The sequence below is a fragment of the Aulonocara sp. 'chitande type north' Nkhata Bay genome, linkage group LG18 (genome assembly GCF_057382095.1).
Source record: "Aulonocara sp. 'chitande type north' Nkhata Bay isolate Kocher_YH1m ecotype deep benthic linkage group LG18, A_spYH_male_GT1.1, whole genome shotgun sequence".
Lineage (NCBI taxonomy): Eukaryota > Metazoa > Chordata > Actinopteri > Cichliformes > Cichlidae > Aulonocara > Aulonocara sp. 'chitande type north' Nkhata Bay.
This window is the reverse complement of record NC_141361.1, coordinates 25,836,064-25,855,814: the sequence shown is the minus strand read 5'-3', so window position 1 is coordinate 25,855,814 and position 19,751 is coordinate 25,836,064. Positions and strand designations below refer to the sequence as shown.

At 40.6% G+C, this 19,751-nt stretch overlaps 2 protein-coding genes across 3 annotated transcripts; one reads left to right on the top strand and one right to left on the bottom strand.

The window, feature by feature from the left end:
• Nucleotides 1–39: 39 nt before the first annotated feature.
• LOC147308699 (mitochondrial fission factor homolog A-like) lies at nt 40–11,430 on the bottom strand. Of its 2 annotated transcripts, none has more exons than XM_086273231.1 (7): nt 11,274–11,430; nt 10,460–10,680; nt 10,192–10,370; nt 7,618–7,709; nt 7,312–7,482; nt 1,882–1,957; nt 40–1,438 (listed from the first exon to the last, which is right to left on the bottom strand). In XM_086273231.1, exons 2-7 carry the CDS (start codon nt 10,674–10,676, stop codon nt 1,307–1,309), a joined length of 867 nt encoding a protein of 288 aa, XP_086129357.1. In that variant the 5' UTR covers nt 10,677–10,680; nt 11,274–11,430; the 3' UTR covers nt 40–1,306. The 2 variants fall into 2 exon arrangements, with proteins under 2 accessions (XP_086129357.1, XP_086129358.1); XM_086273232.1 differs by having other exon boundaries at nt 10,460–10,642; nt 11,274–11,423.
• Nucleotides 11,431–11,978: 548 nt separating this feature from the next.
• stk25b (serine/threonine kinase 25b) lies at nt 11,979–18,250 on the top strand. Its single transcript, XM_086273227.1, has 11 exons — nt 11,979–13,004; nt 13,710–13,940; nt 14,039–14,095; nt 14,212–14,320; nt 15,646–15,803; nt 15,930–16,115; nt 16,534–16,679; nt 16,793–16,898; nt 16,979–17,050; nt 17,678–17,814; nt 17,909–18,250. The coding sequence occupies exons 1-11, from the start codon at nt 12,975–12,977 to the stop codon at nt 17,946–17,948; spliced, it is 1,272 nt and encodes a 423-aa protein (XP_086129353.1). The 5' UTR covers nt 11,979–12,974; the 3' UTR covers nt 17,949–18,250.
• Nucleotides 18,251–19,751: the final 1,501 nt, after the last annotated feature.

The window sequence follows — 19,751 nt, the reverse complement described above, 5'->3', positions numbered from 1 at the left end:
ATGGAGAGTGTTGGAGTCAGCGCTGAACACACACACGGCTGAAACTGACATCCATCTTTTATTACAGCAAACATATTTACAAACATCAAGTGTATTCTTATATTACAAAATAATTTAAAGTTTTAACTCCAACATCCAGCTTTAAGTGAGACATGTAGGTACAGACTTCAAAGAAAAACTAACAGCAACTCTTTGCTGACACCTCAGTAGTATATGTGATAAATAAACCTGCGTTAAATACATATTTATATTACTATCAAAATAAAATGGGGTTTTTTTTGTTTTTTTAATAATTTCAACCAGATCGACCTCTTCTCATTGGACGATCACACACACACTGGCTCTTTGTATCACACTAAATTATGTATAAAATGTCATATTCCATGTTTTAATATTGCAGGTGACTTAGTGGGAACAAAGATGAGTTAACAGCATGGAAAAACAGCACTTCACAGTACCCTACCCTTGTTACTTTGGTTAGCAAATAATCAAGATGACACAACCCCTAGACAAAAACGTTAAAATAAATAACATTAAAGACAGATTAGACAGGCTTTTCAAATGCTGTAATGTACACAAGAAGTTTTTCCAGTAACGAAGGGTCAGCGTTATGGCATCTTTAGAGTCAATCGGTTCAGTTTGACACTTCTGGAAGAATGGTAGTTTATGACCTGCTTTCAACAGAAAAGTCAGGTTCAGTTTTGCAACTATGGTTCCCAAAACATTTGTCACTTATCTAATAATTTGTTCAGGTTAAAAGATTTCATTTACACAACTGTAACACCAGTTCATTATGTGCAATGGATTTGTCAAGTTTAGAGGTGCAAACAGTAATATTTGCATAAACTATTTATCAGTAGGAGCTGACAGTTGTTTGTGTAATTTGTACCGTATTTCATTTACGGCTGATCCAAACCAACCAAAAATATAGGTTTGACAGTGGAATAAACTTCACAAATAGGACACATGCTGGAGATAGCATTACCTTAACTGAAGTGGTTGTTGTTGGTGCTAAATCGTTCAGCTGCATTGTCATTGTGCTTTAGCTTTCCAGTCATTCGGCAGTTTATAAAAAATCATTTACTTCTAATTTTAGTGCTGCGAGACACTAGGCCCACGATTACTGTGAAATTCTGTCACATCGACTTGACAAACAGAAAACAATGTTTTTCTGCCTCATGTTTTACCTCATGAGTGCCGAGACTGACCTGTTTAGGATAAACCTCCATACAGAATTTGCTATAAATCAGTGATCACGTCTTTAACAGGGAACTGCTTTGGTTTCCAGTGTTTTGGGAGACTCCATCTAGCGACGGAACCAGATCCAGGTGTTAATGAGCCAGAAAGCTACGGTGGCAGAATACAGGATCACCTCTCGCTTTGAGCGTTCTTTGTTTTCTTCCTCCAACAGCTGCAGACGCCGATTCAACTTCACAATCTGAAAAAAAAACATTTTTTTTTAAAAAACATTTTAAAAAAGGCGAAACACTCCCTGTACTGGGCCTAACTAAGATTTACTGAAACATGCACAGAGAAATCTCCACATTTGGCTGTGTTTCATTGCAGTGCACAGAGAAATATAGCCACTAACAATTAAACAATACTCCCACTCTCAAATAAAATCTCTGTATACCTTTTTACTTCTTCAGTTAGTATTTGTGTTCCTTATTTTTGTTTATTTAGAGTCGAGGGTCTAATAACTGTAACTGAACACTTGCTGCGTGCAGCTCTGTCGGCATCCTTCAAAAGGAGCCATATCTATACATTATATCAGAGTTTACCGTAAACCTGAAAGTAAGATAAATACATTGGGACAATACATAAATTATGCATCACCTGCCCCTTTTCATTCATGCAGAAAGCAAGCATATGAGACATTACCTGTCGTCTCAGTGAGGAGGCATCCACTAAGCCGGACTCATCAGGGTTTAAATCCAGGGCCAGATCCAGGTGTGTCCTGTGGAGATGAACACATCTTCATTCAGGCCCTTAATGAGGGATTCGATGATTTTGTGACCAGTATTCAACTTGATGCCTACTCACTATATACCCGCAGATCACATTCACCTATGACTGCTGGCCTCAGCCATAGGTGAATGTGCTCAGCTTCATATGTTAATCTGATTGAATTTGTGCTTAAAACAGTGTGGTAAAGGGCTCACAGACTTTGAAACAATGACACACAACAACAACAAACAGCTATGATCAAATTGTTCTTTTAAAAGTTGGTTCATCCCTGGTAATAACATTTATATTTGACTTCTTTCTCAGCTCAGAAACTGAACACATTACAAAGATGTTCTTGTATTAAAACTTTAACCCCAATTCCAAAAGGCTGGGACGCTGTGTAAAATATAAAGCAAAGTGCAATGATTTGCAAATCCCAGAAAACCATTTTTTATTCACAACAGAACATAGAAAACATGTCAAATGTTCCAACAAACTCATTTAAAAAAAAAAAAAAAACTGGCTCAGTTTGTGTTCGACGGCAGCAACACATCCTAATAAAGTTGAGACAGCGTCAACAAAAGGCTGGAAATGTAAGTGGTACTAAACAGAAACCGTTGGAGGAACTACTCATTATCATTTTAAAAAATCTGACATTCTGACAAAAATCTCCAATCAAGTCAAACAGCTGAAAATCAATACAGAATTTCAGGCAGCACTGCATTAAAAACAGACATGTCATGGGAATCACAGCTTGGGCTCAGGAACACTTAAAATCACTGTGTGTAATTCACCATTACATTCACAAAAGTAACTTAAGGCAGAAGTGGAAACCTGTGATCAGGTGAAAAACTTGAAATTCCACTTGGAAAACAAGGATGCCACCTCCACTGGACTAAAGAGGAGAGGGACCAACTGGCTTATCATCAACTTTCAGTTTACAAGCCTGCATCTCTGATGGTATGGAGTTGCATCAGTGCCTATGGAACTGGCAGCTTGCACATGTGGAAAGGCACAGTTACAGCTAAAAGGTATATACAGGTATTTGGGCAACATATGCTCCCATCCAGATAATATCTTTTTCAGAGAATGCTTGTTTACTTCAGCAAGACGATGCTAAACCAGTGTTGAACTGACTGGAAACATTTGGAGCATCATGAAATGAAAAATGTGACACAGGAGACCCAGGACTGCTGAGCAACTAGAATCCTCTATCAGACAAGAATGGGACAACTTTCCTCTCCCAAAAGTGCAGTAACTGCTGTCCTCAATCACCAGAAATTTACATGCTGTTATTAAGAGAAGAGGGATGCTACACAGTGATAAACATAACCCTGTCTCAACCGTTTGGTTTTTTTTAACGTGTTGCTGCCATCAAATTCAAAATGAACTAATTGTGGCGGAGGTGTGGTTCCCCCTGGCTCAGCTGCAGGGAAGGCATGGTGCAGTGAGCTCAAGGGGCAGTACCAGAGAGGTTGGAGGGACAGGTAAAGGTTATTAATCTAATGAGGTCTTCCCTTCTTTATAGTGATGTCAAAGACCAGAAGGAGAGACGCGTGTGTGAGGTCAGGTGAAAAGCTGACCGTGCTGAGACACTGGTGCCACACTTAAACACTAGGGGTGCAACGATACTCGTATCGATATTGAACCGTTCGATACAGTGCTTTCGGTTCGGTACGCATATGTATCGAACAATACAAAATTTTTAATTTATTTTATCAACTTTCCTTCTGACTATGCTGTCTGTTTTGAGTGCTCAGTGGATCTGCGCTCGACAGTGCAGCCTAGGCGGAGTAGTCGAACGCAGATTCACTGAGCGCAGGGCAAGCTAGCGAGACAGAAGTTAAGCTCTCCTTGCAACATGGCAAAAAAATGGCAACCTCCCCCACCCTCATTCAGATCTGGCGTTTGGAATTATTTTGGTTTTCATGTGACGTATGACCCTGAAGGTAAGCGAGTCATGGACTAAAGTAAAACAGTATGTTGGATGTGCCACGCAATGCTCAATTACATGGGTGGGAACTAGTGTGTTAGCGCAGTTAGCTCGTTAACGTGTTGGCCGTCCAGCCCCATGCACGGGGCGATCCGCGGTAGCTCGTTAACGGAGATTTGCCGTGTTGTGGCGTTAAGGTCATTTCAACGAGATTTACGCTGACAGCACTAGTGGGAACAAAACGAATATGACTGCACATTTACTCCGACATCATCCTAGTGCAAAGACAAGTGGAAGCAGACAAAAACAACAAGCATGCATGCTACAAATTTACCCGAGTCATTTAGACAGCCATTAGCACTTGATTCTCCTTATGGGGACCTGATATGTTTAATATGCTGCTGAGAATATAGCCCAGAAGAAGCGTATAGTATAGCTTTTATTTTGGAAAGAGCCATTTCTCTGTAATAAACTCTCTTTTCCAAAGATGAGTGATTCCTCAATCAGATACAGGGCTCGCAAAATCGCTAGTAGGGCTGAACGATTATGGAAAATAATCTAATTGCGATTTTTTGCCCCAATATTGCGATGCGATTATTTTTTAAGGTCTTTGTCTTCTGTATTATTAAACAAAGACAAGCAATACATCATATAGTATGGCCAATACTATATTACATTAATTTTAAACTGTTCTTTCCTGGAAGACAGACCTCTGTTATGATGACATGAGGTGATGCATGAATTGATGACTGACATTTTTATTTAACTTCTTCAATCACAACAGTATATTTGAACATACACAATAGTTTATTTTTAGCTTACAAACATCTGAGCATAAAGTGCTGACAAGGAACCCTGGTGTAAACATTAAAATGAAAGTCAGTACAATGTGCAGATTGCAGAAATATACATAAAAAAAATCAGTGGCTTTACCACACTCAGTTTTTCGACATCTGTGAACTACTAGACAGTCATTCAATTAAAAAATAATATTAAATAAATAAAACTAATAAATAAAAAATACACACATCTTACTGATCTCTGCAGTCAGTAACATTACACATAAAGTGCAAACATAATAGCAATTGTATAAACACACACACAAACACGCCTTTAAAATTTAAAGGCGTGAAATTGGACGGTCTAGTTCTGATTAGCGTCACCGCTGTCTCGGTGGAGTTTAATAAACTCGGCCGTCTGCTTCTTGCTATCTAAAATATAACCAGACACTGGTGTAAATTCTCGACTGTCTCATACTTCTGTTTAATAAGTTTTCTGTTTGACGTTTAGTCAGCTGTGTGAAAACCAAGGAGGAACCCACCCGGGGGATTAATAAAGTTTTATTTTATCTAATCTAATAACTTTAATCTCAGCCAAACCGATTTACTCACGAACAAACAAAACACCGAAAAAAGCCCAACAATAACATTTTTAGGTTGTCTAAGTGACTTATATATTACGTTTAACCCGAGCAGCGAAACTCCGCGGTGATCTGAAAATGATGTGCCGGGAGTTGTGCCGTTCTCGGCCGCATCAGTAATCCTCGAGCTCCCGGCTAGCTGTCGAGCTGGTGGGTAGCAGACGCCTCTGAAAACGTCGAAGCACTTTTGCAAATATGGGATATCTTGATAAACCGAGCAGATATTTGATGTTTACACAACTACTTTCTCGCCTGAAAATATGTTAAAAGTTTATTTTGTGACCCAGAAAGATTAGTATGAGTAATTTTAAAACTTAGTAGCGGCCGCCATTGCTGGAAACTGGAGTTTGGCTGGGCCGCGCTATGAATTCTGGGATATGGTAGTAATTTGGACAGCCTTCGGCGCGTCGCTGTGACGTAATCGGTCTACAAATGCGGCCTCAGGAGGATGCAGCCCATGAGTTTGGACATGTCCAGAGTATAATCGCAGCCTTTGCGGTTAGAAAATTGCACTTGATCATGTCGCGATATTATCGCAAATGCGATATATCGTTCAGCCCTAATCGCTAGCCCGACATCCCGGGGCTAGCGATTTTTCCAGTCGGGCTACCAAAATCTATCTCTGCCCTGCCCGTCGGGCTATTGTAGGAAGGAAAATATATGTCAATGCTTTTGCATTCTTTCAGAAATGTAGCTGGGTAATTATGTCATTGGCATCGGTGAGCCACTGTCAATATGTGACATATTGAAATTGCGTTTGAATTTGCGCTTGTTTTTTGCTTTCACTTTGCAATCGCACGAACTGTGTTAGAGAGCAACAGCACTGATTGGTGAGTGATGATAATTTGCGCACCAATTCCTCTGACATCGTCTTATTAATCGTTAGCTTACTAGCAAACATGACAAGTGAAATCTCCAGCAGCTTAAACATGTGAGAGGTTGATCGCGCAGAGAATCGCTGAGCTTATGTGAGTGAGTGTGTAAAAGCAGCAGGATATATATTTTAGTTCTGCTGAGCCAAATAAGACAGGTCAGGGTGAAGAAGTGACAGCCAAAGAAAAGCTTACCAAATCAGACTATAAGGCAAAAAGAAAGTGCAGCTTTATGGTTTCATGGACAAAAGAATTTCTGTGGCTGCAATATGACAAGCTATATAACCAGGGCTGCACATAAGTGGTCCGCAGGTGCGCATTCGCTATCAAAATAAAAAACACGCACAAGATAAGAAGTTAACATTATATAATTATACAATATTATACTTTAATGTATAATATTGTAAAGGAAACAAAACAGGAAACAAAACATCAATCAAAAAATTGCTCTCTTTTTTATTTGGGCTACTTAAATTTATTTTGGGCTACCAAAAACTGAAGAGTCCCTGCCTGAAGGGCTACCAGGGATTTTGAAATTTTGCGAGCCCTGAGATATATTTATTTTATTACTTTTTTGTTTCAGCAACATTAAATTTAAAAACTGTACTTTTGAGTTAAAATATATATTTATAATTTTAATAAATAACAAATTAAAAAGGCATGAACATTTTTTTTGTATCGAAAAAATATCGAACCGTGACACCAAAGTATCGAACCGAACCGAGCCGTGAATTTTGTGTATCGTTGCACCCCTATTAAACACACATGTTTGAGATTTTCAAGTCATTGCATTCGATTTATTTATTTATTTAGCAGTGACCCAACTTTTTTGGAATTGGGCTTGTATTTGCTATTTGCTGAAGTCACGTTAAGGAAAAATAATTATTATTTCTTTCTTGTGAACTAAAGTCGTCAAACATGTAAGTTACACATTGAACAAAGGGGGATGTACACAAGTCAGGACGCCAGGACTGTGACGTATGAGAGTTTTAAATGTCACTTCTTTTAATAAGAAACTCATGCTCATGACTTTTTCCTGAATTTCCCCACAACAATCATCTGTTTCTTTAACAATCTTTCTTAGTGCAAAGATTTGTAATAAATTCAGCCAAAAAGAAATGAATAAAGAAAAAACATACCTGCGATGGCTGTCATCGAGGACCTCAAGGACCTGCTGGTAAGCACGGCGTGTTGTTGACTGGATGTACGACAGGAGCCCAGCAGCTGTAAACAGGTTGATGTTTGCATCCTCGGGGGAACAGAGGGGAGGACACAAACGGACTGGGGGGGCAGAAGGGGAAGGGGTTACACTGGCAGGGAGATAGGTGGGGAGAAACATTAAAAGAAAGAAGACATTTTTATAAATCAACCAAGAGTGAAAGAAAGCTTTACATTGGAAAGGCAGCGGTGGGGAAGCAGCGTTTCAAACGTGGCTGTGGTCGTACCTTACATCGCCTCTGCTGATCTGACTGCTGTGACGGCCGGATACGTTCTCACTCGCGCTGCGCTCCCTTCGAGGCCGACCATGAAAGCTGGCCTGTTGTTAAATACAAATTTGAAATAACATTAAGCTCAGTTTGCAGCAACGCATGATTGCTGATTGATGAACCACATTTAGTTCAGCCAAACTGACTGGAAAAATAATTTTTGGCCACCTGATTGACGTTTTTCCTACAGAAGAATGTGTGATTATTAATGACTCTTCACCAATTACCAATGCATTATTTTTCTATTGTGTCTTAAGAACCACAAACCATATTCCATGGAGAAATCAAAATGGGAAGAAGTGCAGCATAGCACAAAGACAGTCCTTAAAGCTAAAAAATAAATAAATAATCACGTTCAGTTTTCATTGCGTCTCATAAATCCCACGACTCCAGGCAGTTTTTGTAAAAAAATGTCAGCAACACCTTCAAGACCACCATCAAGGAATATCTAAACTGATATTACTAATAAAGTAGAAATAATGCTGTGGGGGGGGGAATCTTTCACTTTAGATGTGTAATATATGGTACTGCAACCATGTCCATTTGCATAAACATTTCCCTAAAGTTGGGATTTGCAGGACTATTTGACTAGACAACTACTCTTCGCTATTATCACACGTACTAGTAGTGTAATCTAAATTGTTTTAAATTTTGATTGAAGCCAAATGCAGGTAAATTGCTATGCAGCCACCTGCCATCAGATGGCGCATCGTTGTTGAGAAAGGCCATAAATCTGCTCATCTCGGCCTGATCTCTTTGTTAACACTATTACTGTTTTTTTAAAGGCAAAAGAATGAGATTGCTGATACAAGCAGTGAAAATGTGCCTTCTCCAAAAGGTCAGTGGGCACTTCCTTAGCAATAGAATGAGGAGTTCAGTCATTTGGGAGGGGCTCAGAGTAGAGCCGCTGCTCCTCCACATCAAAAGCATCCAGCTGAGGAGGACGCCTCCTGGGTAAGGTGCTCTGCTGGTCATTTCCTAATGGGAGGAGGCCCGGGGGTAGAACCAGGACCTGCTGTACAGACTATATTTAATCACCTGGCCTGGGAGGGGGGTGGCTGGATTATTTGTTGTTTTGTTATTTTAGATTTTAACTTTTATTAAAATTCATGACAACCACTGTCATGAATTTTTGAACAGCGTGCATCATTCATAATGATCGACAAAATGCACCACATTTTTCTGTTTAACTCATTGGTTTTTCTGCTGTTAATTTGTCACATTTTAATAATACGTGAACTTGCTTTTGTAGTAATGCATTTATATATTATATTTAACATAGGTTTAAGTGTTTTTCCTTCTTCGTAGTCTGGAGTGTAACATGTAACGTTGATAATGCACGATGCGAGGTGCCGTACAATTAAGCAGCATGATTCATAAATCCATCCATCCACCCATTCGCTTCCACTTATCCTTTTCCGGGGGGCGCTGGAGCCTATTCCAGCTGTCATAGGGCGAAAGGCGGGGTACACCCTGGACAGGTCGCCAGTCTGTCGCAGGGCTAACACACAGGGACAGACAACCATTCACACTCACTCTCACATTCACACCTAGTGGCAATTTGGATTATCCAATTAACCTATCCCCACAAGTTGCATGTCTTTGGACGGTGGGAGGAAGCCGGAGTACCCGGAGAGAACCCACGCAAACACGGGGAGAACATGCAAACTCCACACAGAAAGACCCCAGCCTGATGGTGGAATTGAACTCAGGACCACCTTGCTGTGCGGCAACAGTGCTAACCACCGTGCCACCGTGCTGATTCATAAATCCAGAATGGGATTTATGATTTAAAACTCTTTTGTTTAGAGTTTTAGACCTTATACAGTTCTCAAATATAACTTGATATCTGAGTTTTAGACGAGTCAGTTAATCACATTTTTATCCCCTGTTCATTTGACTAAGAAATTAGTTACCAGGACTATCCCTACGCTATAAATAGTGTGCAAACATGTTTATGTGCCGTCTTCCAAAATCCCAATTGCATTAGTCAAATGCTGATTGACTGACAAGTGGGCTGGAACAGGGAAGGGAGCGGCAATGGAGTTCACTAGGAATGGGAGGATTGTGAGGAAAATAAATAAATAAATAAAAATAAATAAAAAATAAAAAAAATTAAAAAAAATCAGAGACCAAAAGATAGCGCATGAGAAGTACAGACAGTGGGTGCAGTTAATACTTTACATTGTTTAACACTCAGTACCACTTCAGCTCTTTGTAGATTATAACTTCACGCTTCTCAGCAGCTGACTGACATACCAACAACAGCACAAGCAAAAGTAGCCCGCAGACCGGTTGTACCACATATTTTGTACAGTGCCTCAATCGACAATAGACACTCTCTGCAAGTAGACAAGCCAATAAAGTGCCAGCATAGTCCCAATGCACTAACACGGCTGAACCATAATTTCAGCATAAGGCAAATATAGTATACCACTACATTATGGATCCACTTAAAGTTTTGAATATAATGAGAGAAGAAAATTCAATATTCTGAGAAGGAAGCTGAGATTACTCTGAAAGAAAACGTACCGCTTGGCTGGGATTGCGCTGCGAGTTGACAGTTTGGTCTGTTTCAAGCGAATCCAGAGGCTGCTCGGTAAGGGTGAGGACACGTGGAGGGGCCTTCATGTTCAGGAGGTCCACAGGAGGAATGGACTGAATCAGATCCAAGTCTCTTGGACATGCAAATCGAGGATCCCCTTCATCCCCTACAGAAAAATTGGCCATGAAATTTTTATACGCATATACATGTTTTAAACATAATACCTCAAACATGACTGCCAACTGTCATCCTCACCTGCAACAACAATCCTCTCAGGAACCTGCATCAGAGCTGTGTGAGTGGGCAAAGGCTGCTGAAGTGGTATGGATCCCGCTTGGCTCTCTGGGGCCACTTTGAGGGTCTCTGGGATTCGCATGCGCTGGCTGATGCCCTCTGTATACTCCAGCTCAAAATGGATGCGATTCATCTCAGCCACCTCTGCAGAGGGGGTATTGAAAGTTGCCCCACTCATCCAGCTGATAACCCACAAAATGGGAAACAAATGAAACGCACAGATACTAACCAAACAGTGTGGGTGTGACTGCAGCTAAGAGTTCAAAAATATAAGCTCAACTTAATGCCCCATTTTAAATAACACATCAAGGCTCATATCTTGCCTGACCTTTTTATTACATGCCAATTTACAATAAAACACATGCTGCAGTTAACCCTGAATTTAGCCAATTAGCTCAGTAGCAAATGGTGCTACCTAAACTTTAAACACGATCATTAGCCCGTGCAAAAAGCATCTGCTCCAGACGGTGTAAGGTAGTGGGTTTAGGTCCAAGCTAATGAGTACACTACGAGAAATAGCATTTCATGTTACGTCGTTACATAACAGCGACATGAGGTGAAGCTGTTGCTGGCACGTCGCTTCAATGTCACTGAGTGAAAATCCACATAAGACGCCATGTCTAGCTTGTATGTTAGCAATCTAGCTTGTCGCTATGCTTGAAAAGCGTTAACAGACGACGCTATCGATTTTAGCTTATTAAACGCTGCGCTGTAAGCCGCTGACTGTCTGCACTGACATGCTGGTTAGCCAGAGGTCTGTCCTGTCAATACTCACCGTTATGGTTTTACCACCTGGGTTTAAACTGACATGCGCCAACACGCTGTTCGGGCTGTCATACAAATAGCATCAGGGGCTCCTCAAAGGACCAACCGAGACGGACTCAGCGAAAGCTCTCAACGCTTCTAGTTAGTGTGGGTGTAGCTGTTAACGCTACCCCGCGTGACCGCCGGGGCGGTTACTATGAAGTGCACCGAGAGCCGCAGGAGTTGGTGAAAACCAATGGACATTTAAAATTGGCAGTTTAACCTGCTTTATTTACGTAAGTTGGTCGTCTCTTATTTATTTTTATTGTCACATAAGTTAATTTGTCTGAACTGCAAAAATAAAATGTATTTCAAATAAAAGTAGCCAACGTCACGGGAAAAAAAGAAAACAGGGTGGTCAGGGTGACCACATCCCAACAAAGTGTGTGGGGTAAATAGTCTGTGTGTGGGTCACACTAGGGCCGATTAAGATGCGGGACTTTGCTTCAATGTCTGGGTTAAAAATGCACCAACCGGCCAGTTGTTACTGGGGTGTTTTGGTGGCTAGATGGTTTACTTCGAGTGCAGGTTTAAAGTCTGATGGAAATGAAACTTGCATTTTAATGAAGCTGGACCTTTTGTATTGTAGATAGATATTGTAGATTGTCAGCAGTTTCTGGATGATGTCTTTAGGTATGGTGTCTATGTATGACAGCTCGTGCATAAAGGTTTGATTAAATAAATAAAAGCAAAACAAAATATAAACATTCATCCATTCAAAAGATATTACTCAGTCTTGTTAATATGTGTGTTGTCGTCTTTGTCCACACTATCCACTGTGCTCAAATTTATACTATTATATCTTCATCACAGAGACAAACACAAAGATTTACTCCCACATAACACTTGTCTGCATATGGTTAATTTGATTTGCCCTAATTTGAATTTCCAGTTCATCTGCTATCAATCATACGCAGAAAACACACACAATCATTTCCACAAAATGTAATTTAAACTTATTTCAGCTTTAAATTGAATTGAACTTGTTCATTTTCTATTTTTGTATGTAATGAATCCTCAGTGGTGTTCTAATGCTGTCTGGCAGCTTGTATGGTATTATGTGAGATATATATATATGGGACTTTGGTTAGATCTGAACGTAGGTAAAACCATTTTCCAAGAGATCACGTGTTGTAGTTTTTTAAATTAAAATTGTGAATGTAGTTTTATCTTATTTTAATTTTTGCCGTGTACCGTGTTAAGAAAAAAAACTTGAAAGGTTTGAAGAAGCGTGTCTCTGAAGCATGGAGAAATACAACTCCCACAATTCCAACGAATTTAAGAAAAAAACGCGCATGCGTTCTCGAGCTGGGCCATTATTTTGTCCTCCTCAAGCTTCAATTGAACAACGGGCTAAGCGCTCCTTGAAATGAATTAATTATTAATTCACGGAAAGAGCTATTTTTCTCCTCTATTTCGGACCACCGACACTCATGGAGTCTCTCGGTCAGTAGCTCGGCTGCTCAGTCCTCCGTTTTACCCGGAGGCCGAAAACAGTGCGCGGAGTGACAGCCCCGTTAAAGCCTGCAGACTGGCTGTTTATCTAGTTGGCTAGCCAGCCTAGCTAGCTTCCTAGACACATACGAGGGGAGAAAAAACCCGAAAGGACAATTTATTGACTTTTGAAAGACAGGACTGTGGCCGTCCCTGTCCCGTCCAACCAGCCGAGGGGATGGCACACCTTCGAGACATGCAGAACCAGGTAAAGAAATGATCTTTTCTTCAACTGTCACCTCCCTGCTTCTTAACCAAGACCAGCCGAACCCCCATGGCTTTTCAGGCTTTCCATGAATAACCCGGGTGGTGGGCTAGGCCATAAAAGCAAGTGTTAATATGCACAGATGTGAATTTATGTATATATAATGTTCTTGTCGGTGTCACAGTCAGGTGTACAATTGACTGCCATCAACAAATGACAAATATGTAATAATAATCTCTGATCTTGTATGAGTGTGTAATGACATTTTATTTTTTCAGAGTTGGGCGTTTAGAGTTAAGTCTTTATTAAGATAATATTTTTTTGCACTTAGTGACTTCTTTGAAGGCGTTTTTGTTCGCAAATCATTGCTCATTTCCTGCTGTTATGGAGAGACAAAACCACTGAACTTTCAGGAGTCACACTTCTTAAATTACATCCTGGCACAAAGCTCGATCTAGAGTCTAGTTAATTGTATAGGGATGTGACTGAATAGATGGGCACTGACATAGATAAGAAGGTTAATTCTAAATCATATTTTATATTTGGGCAGCGCATGCAAACACTATAATATGGAGATAAGGGACAACTGTGAACATGGCTTCTGTGTTGAGACTCGCCCACTCATAAGCACACACATTAAACTACAGGGGGTTGTCACTGTGGTATATACTCTGTACTTAAATCCCTCTTTTTCTCTCACTGGGCCAGAATACTCGGTTGGACCCTGAGGAGTACTTCACCAAGCAGGAGCGGATCGGCAAGGGTTCGTTTGGAGAGGTCTACAAAGGCATCAACAACCGCACAAAGGAGGTGGTGGCCATTAAAATTATAGACCTGGAGGAGGCAGAGGACGAGATAGAAGACATTCAGCAGGAGATCACAGTGCTGAGCCAGTGCGACAGTCCTTATGTTACAAAGTATTATGGCTCATATCTGAAGGTGAGATAATGTAAATACTGAAGTGATACTTGCCCAGATGCTTAAATATACAAACACATACAGTGGTTTGTTCCTTCAATTGTTTCCTCCTCCCACAGGGAACAAAGCTGTGGATTATCATGGAGTATTTAGGTGGAGGATCTGCTCTGGATCTAGTAAGTAGATTTCTATTTTTATGCAGCTTACAAAGTTTTAGACAACTCCTCCAATAGTGCACTTTTCATACTCGAGAGGGAAAACTCATCTTTTTGTCACACTGTCACCATCCTAGCTCCGTCCAGGACCTCTTGAAGAAACTTACATTGCTACTATACTGAGGGAAATACTAAAGGGGCTGGAGTATCTGCACTCTGAAAGGAAGATTCACAGAGATATCAAAGGTAATGAGCACTCAATTCGATCTTTACGGTGTTCGGTCCTTTTAAATCAAACTCTGGTTCATTTTCCTCCTTGGTGCTGTTTGTTTGTGCAGATGTGAACCCAGTTATCACACTTGGGCACAGACCAAAACAGCCACACAGAGACCCTTTGGAAGAGGTTGTCTTGGTGCAGTTCTAAATGAACTCCAGAATAGTTTATTTATGATGTGAATATGTTCCTGGTAGTTGACCCAAACAAACTACCAGGTTACAAGTTTGAGATTTTAAAAAAAAAACAAAAAAACTTCCTGTAGGCACGTATGCTTTGTTTTCAGAGATACAGCAAGGTACTAGAGATGTGCAAAGGTCTGTATGGGCTAGCAGCTATCCGTGAAATGAAAGTAAATTCTGTATATTCTCTAATAGTCCAGGACACAGCACCTTCTTTCTATATTTACACATCTGTCCAGTGAGCGGACTGAACATCCTGACGTGTTTTTTTTTTTTTTTTCTCTCTCTTTGTGAAAAGATACCAAATCATAGGGAAGAACTCAAAGTTTACAAACTCACCAACTATACCAGAGAAAACAAACTATAGGTGTGAACTCACCCAAAGAGTCTCATAGGTATCAGCTAACAGCTAACATAGTTGTCAAGTTCTGCGCTGGTACAAACTCGGGTATAATTCAGAGCTGTTTTGTAGTGTACGCTGTTGTGAGTACAAGACTCAATGCTGTGATCCAACGTTTTATGTCAACAACTGAACGCTGTGATAGAGAGCTGCTGCACAGCCGGCCTTAACCAGATGCTGCAGAGAAGAAGTGCACACACTGAAATATGCCAACGAGCTGTGTACATTTTTAACACCATCTGTGAGCTTGAAATCTCACAACATGCTGCGTGTGCGAATTGTATACACTTTTACATATTTTGTGTGTGGAGCCTTTTCTGCTCTGTTCTTTCCTTGTTATAAAAAAATGTAACACTTTGTAATTAAGTAATCGCACAAATAAGGAGTTTAAAACTTTGGTGTATTACTCGGTGGGGTGGATTTATTCTCCGTATTATTTGTGTTCTTGTGCTCCTTTTATCTACAGTTGCTTGTGAAATTAAATGCAGCACTCCAGTCTCCAAAATCCAAAATTAATTATTATGATTTTGGATTTCAAAAGTGAGAGTTGGCCTGAATAAGCTGTAACAACATTGTTACTCATTATCTCAGATGTTCTGGCCTCATCTTATTTTTAGCACGTTATATTAACCAGACTGCTGTAACAGATACAAAAAGCAGACCCAGATACTTTAGGTTGTATTTTAACGGTCTGTCTTTTCTGCCTTTCTCCCAGCTGCCAATGTGCTCTTGTCAGAGCAGGGTGATGTGAAGCTGGCAGATTTTGGGGTGGCGGGGCAGCTGACAGACACTCAGATCAAGAGGAACACATTTGTCGGCACGCCTTTCTGGATGGCCCCGGAGGTCATTAAGCAGTCAGCCTACGACTTTAAGGTGAGGCAAACGTTTGTGAACAAGCTGTGTGTACACTGAGAGCATGAAGAGACATCATTTTGTTGTTAACCAACGGGAACTGAATTTTGATGCCTTAAACAGCTCTTTATGTCTTTACCCACTCAGGCTGATATCTGGTCTCTGGGAATCACCGCCATTGAGTTGGCCAAAGGGGAACCCCCCAACTCTGATCTACACCCCATGAGAGTCCTCTTCCTAATCCCCAAAAACACTCCACCCACATTGGAAGGCCCTTACAGCAAACCCTTTAAAGAATTTGTAGAGGCTTGTCTAAATAAAGACCCCCGTTTTGTGAGTAAAACACCAACATACATGAGTATCATACATCTGGTAATAACTGCTGCATTGAGAGAGAAACTGAACATGAATTCTTTATCCTACCAAGTATTTTGGATTAGCATGTCCGGTCCTTAATAGGAATTAGAGATTGTTCTGGTTGTTTCTCAAATATTCCAACATGATCCAAAGTGCGCTCTTGAAAGGCGCCAAAACCTTTCCAAGTAATTTGACACTGAAGCTTGCTTTAGCATGTGTTTGTAGACAACAGCACTCCAACTTGTATGGGCTGAGTGATATTACCCTTGGTTGTACATTTTTATGCTCCTCATGTTTTTATTCACTACAATATAAAGCACCTTGAGGCAACAGTTGTTGTGATTTGACGCTGTATAAATGGAATTGAATCGAACTGAATTTCTTCTCTGCACAGAGACCAACAGCCAAAGAGCTTCTGAAACACAAGTTTATCACACGTTACACCAAGAAGACAGCTTATCTGACAGAGCTGATTGACCGCTACCGCCGCTGGAAATCAGAGGGACACGGGGAGGAGTCCAGCTCTGACGACTCGGACATGTTAGTCTCAAGAACATCACACTTATTTGCATTAACAATCAGGGTGTATCTGTCAGGGGTATGTTTACTCGTCCTTTCAATCTTCTTCCTCTTCCTGTCCCCGCTTCTTTCAGGGATGCTGATGGTGATGTAGATCAGTGTCCCATGTGGACCTTCCCCACAGTCAGGCCCACTTCTATGAACAAGTTACAGAAGGGCTACACGCACACAGATTCAGAGGTAAGGCAGACTGAGCAGAGACGGAAACACCAGGTCGAATCTTTTTTCCTTTCTTCTTACGCTCTGTTTTCTCTTTGCAGTCAGGAGATTCTGTGAAAAGGCAACCAAAGTCACAGTGCTTGTCTGCTTTGGTAACACCCACCTTCAGAGAGGTAGGCCATACTGCTGCTTTTTATACAATCTCAGATTCATTTAGATAAAATGTAGTAGTCGGAATATTTGCTTGACAATTGAAAGGTCATTAGGGTCCAAAAAGAAGGGCATCCAATGTAAGACTGCCAAATCAAACACGCAGCATCACCTAGTGTGGCGACCCCTTGTGGCAATTAAGCAGCCGACAGCAGCGTTTAGATTCATTTAGACTGGGCGTCGGCAACCTTCAGCATCAAGAGGCATTTTAGCTCCTGCTAGCAAACAGTTGGATAAAAAAAGAAGCACACGTGGGTAACGGGGCACAAACAGGCGGATGAAATTGGGAGAGGATAAATCAATATATATATATATAGTAATTGTAACCTGTGACTAACGCGAGCCACAGGTTGCTGACCTCTGATTTAGACAAAGGGCCAACATCATGACACCGTGAATCTCTGCCTTGTTTTTTACCATTAACAGGTAAGAGTGAAGTGGGTCTTGTTATGATATTAATAAAAAGCTTGCCCCCACATAACCTGTTTCATTATATTTACTCTAAACAGAAGGATTTTTTTTTCTTTTTTTAAGTTTCTCACTGCACGGCATACTAAATCGTTCCTGTTTGATTTTTCCTTTACCACCAGTTGAAGGAGAAGCGGCGGGCAAGTGGCGGCGGAGTAGGAGCCATTGAGGAACTGGAGAATGCCTTCAACCTGGCAGAGGAGTCCTGTCCGGGCATCTCTGACCGTCTCGTTACACATGTGATGGAGAGAGTGTGCAGGTGATGTACCGCCGTCTCAGCCGGGCTGTTTAATATTAAACAGCAAATACACACTTATCTTATTCTGACCTGCTGCTTCATGTCGTTCTTTTAGGTTTTCTTTAAATGGCAACACCACCCCGTCTTCGCGGTGAAAGCCTCGCTGGATGTAACGTGACCCTTCGACCCTTTTTCAGTCCCCCCCAAATCCACACAGCTTCTCAGATAAGGACCACAGACAAATCCCCACCCACCTCCATCCCCTCATACCTGTACACCCTTCCAAGTCCAGCCCCTGAAGAGATCTTTTAATTAGTTATAATTAAATATTTTTACAGTTTTTCTTTATGAGCGGAGAGTATTTAAGACAAAAAAGCCATGACAGTTAGAGCGTTGTGTATCCATGTTAGTGGAAAAAAAACCAACTATAATAAATTCTATGAAAAATGTTCCATTATCTTTGCTGTCATATGTCATTAATTTAACTACTGGCTCGTGTTTCTTTTTTATAGAGGACCTATAATACTTTCCTTTATTTTCTCTCATGTATATGCTGTTACACGCTTGATGCTCAGATTACACTTGGCCAAAGTTTAAGTTTACTGCTCAAAAAGGAACACTTAGTCCTCGCAGTATAACACCAACTCACGTCAGGAGTATCAACCTGGCCAGGCTGGAACCTCAAACCACTGTGAATTCATTTTGTGTGCTTTTAGAAATGAAAATGATAGCGTGATGCTGAGCTTCTGGGCAGTATTTGAGTATTTGGCTGCTTCACCAGCATAAAGTCCAACAGTGGCTCTGGGGATTTCATTCCTGTACTATTCTGTGTTATACTGGGATCATTAAAGGTTACCTTCATTGTTTTGAGCAGTGTAATTACATCAGTGAGCTAAAAAGAGCCCAGACTTAAGACTGCTATCAGTTTCAGACGTTTTTTTCCTACTCTTGATTCTGTATGGTGCATTGCGATATCCTTATTATGGTCTTTTCAGGTACATACATTTAGCTGTCAGCACAGAAGCCCCACCCATGTGCCATACAAGCGTGTGTATGAGAACGATATTGAGAGGAAAGCTGGTTTTAGGGGAGGGTGAAGGAAACGAAGAGGTTGTTTCAAATACAAGATGGTTGAGGATTATTTGTAACAATGATTTCCAAAGATATTGGAATAATGGTCTAAGATGAAAGTATGGACCTAGAAACATAATAGGTTAATTTTAAATACAGTGCAAAAGTCTTGAGTCACCCCTCTTTTCTTTATATTTTGCTCCCAAGGAGCCAGACTTTTGTAATTTCAAAAGTGCTATTGAGCAGTAGTTCTCAAGGACGTCTTTCAAAAACATATTTTGGACCTTGGCTGCTTTTTCAGTCCAGTCCTTGCACCTGTTCATTGCCAGTGGAACGTTTTCTTTTTTTTTTTTTAACGACCAGCACCAATGAACCATTCAAGGGCTGCATTTCAACCAGCAGCAATGGGATTGTGTCATAAATGATGGAATTATAAACCAGGAAAAGTCCGATTTTGTTCCAACATGTAACCCTATCTAAAAAGCATAAAGAAGAATAAAGGTACATATTACATTTCATCTTTCAGACTTGCTAGAACTGTTTTTTGCCTTATTGTGTTAATAAAAATGTGTTGCACCTTTTTCTAGTTTTCCTAGAAAACCATGAAGAAATGAGGGGTGGCTCAAGACTTCTGCCAAGTATCAGTATCAGCTTTAACCTAGCCTATACAGGGAGTGCAGAATTATTAGGCAAATGAGTATTTTGTCCACATCATCCTCTTCATGCATGTTGTCTTACTCCAAGCTGTATAGGCTTGAAAGCCTACTACCAATTAAGCATGTTAGGTGATGTTCATCTCTGTAATGAGAAGGGGTGTGGTCTAATGACATCAACACCGTATATCAGGTGTGCATAATTATTAGGCAACTTCCTTTCCTTTGGCAAAA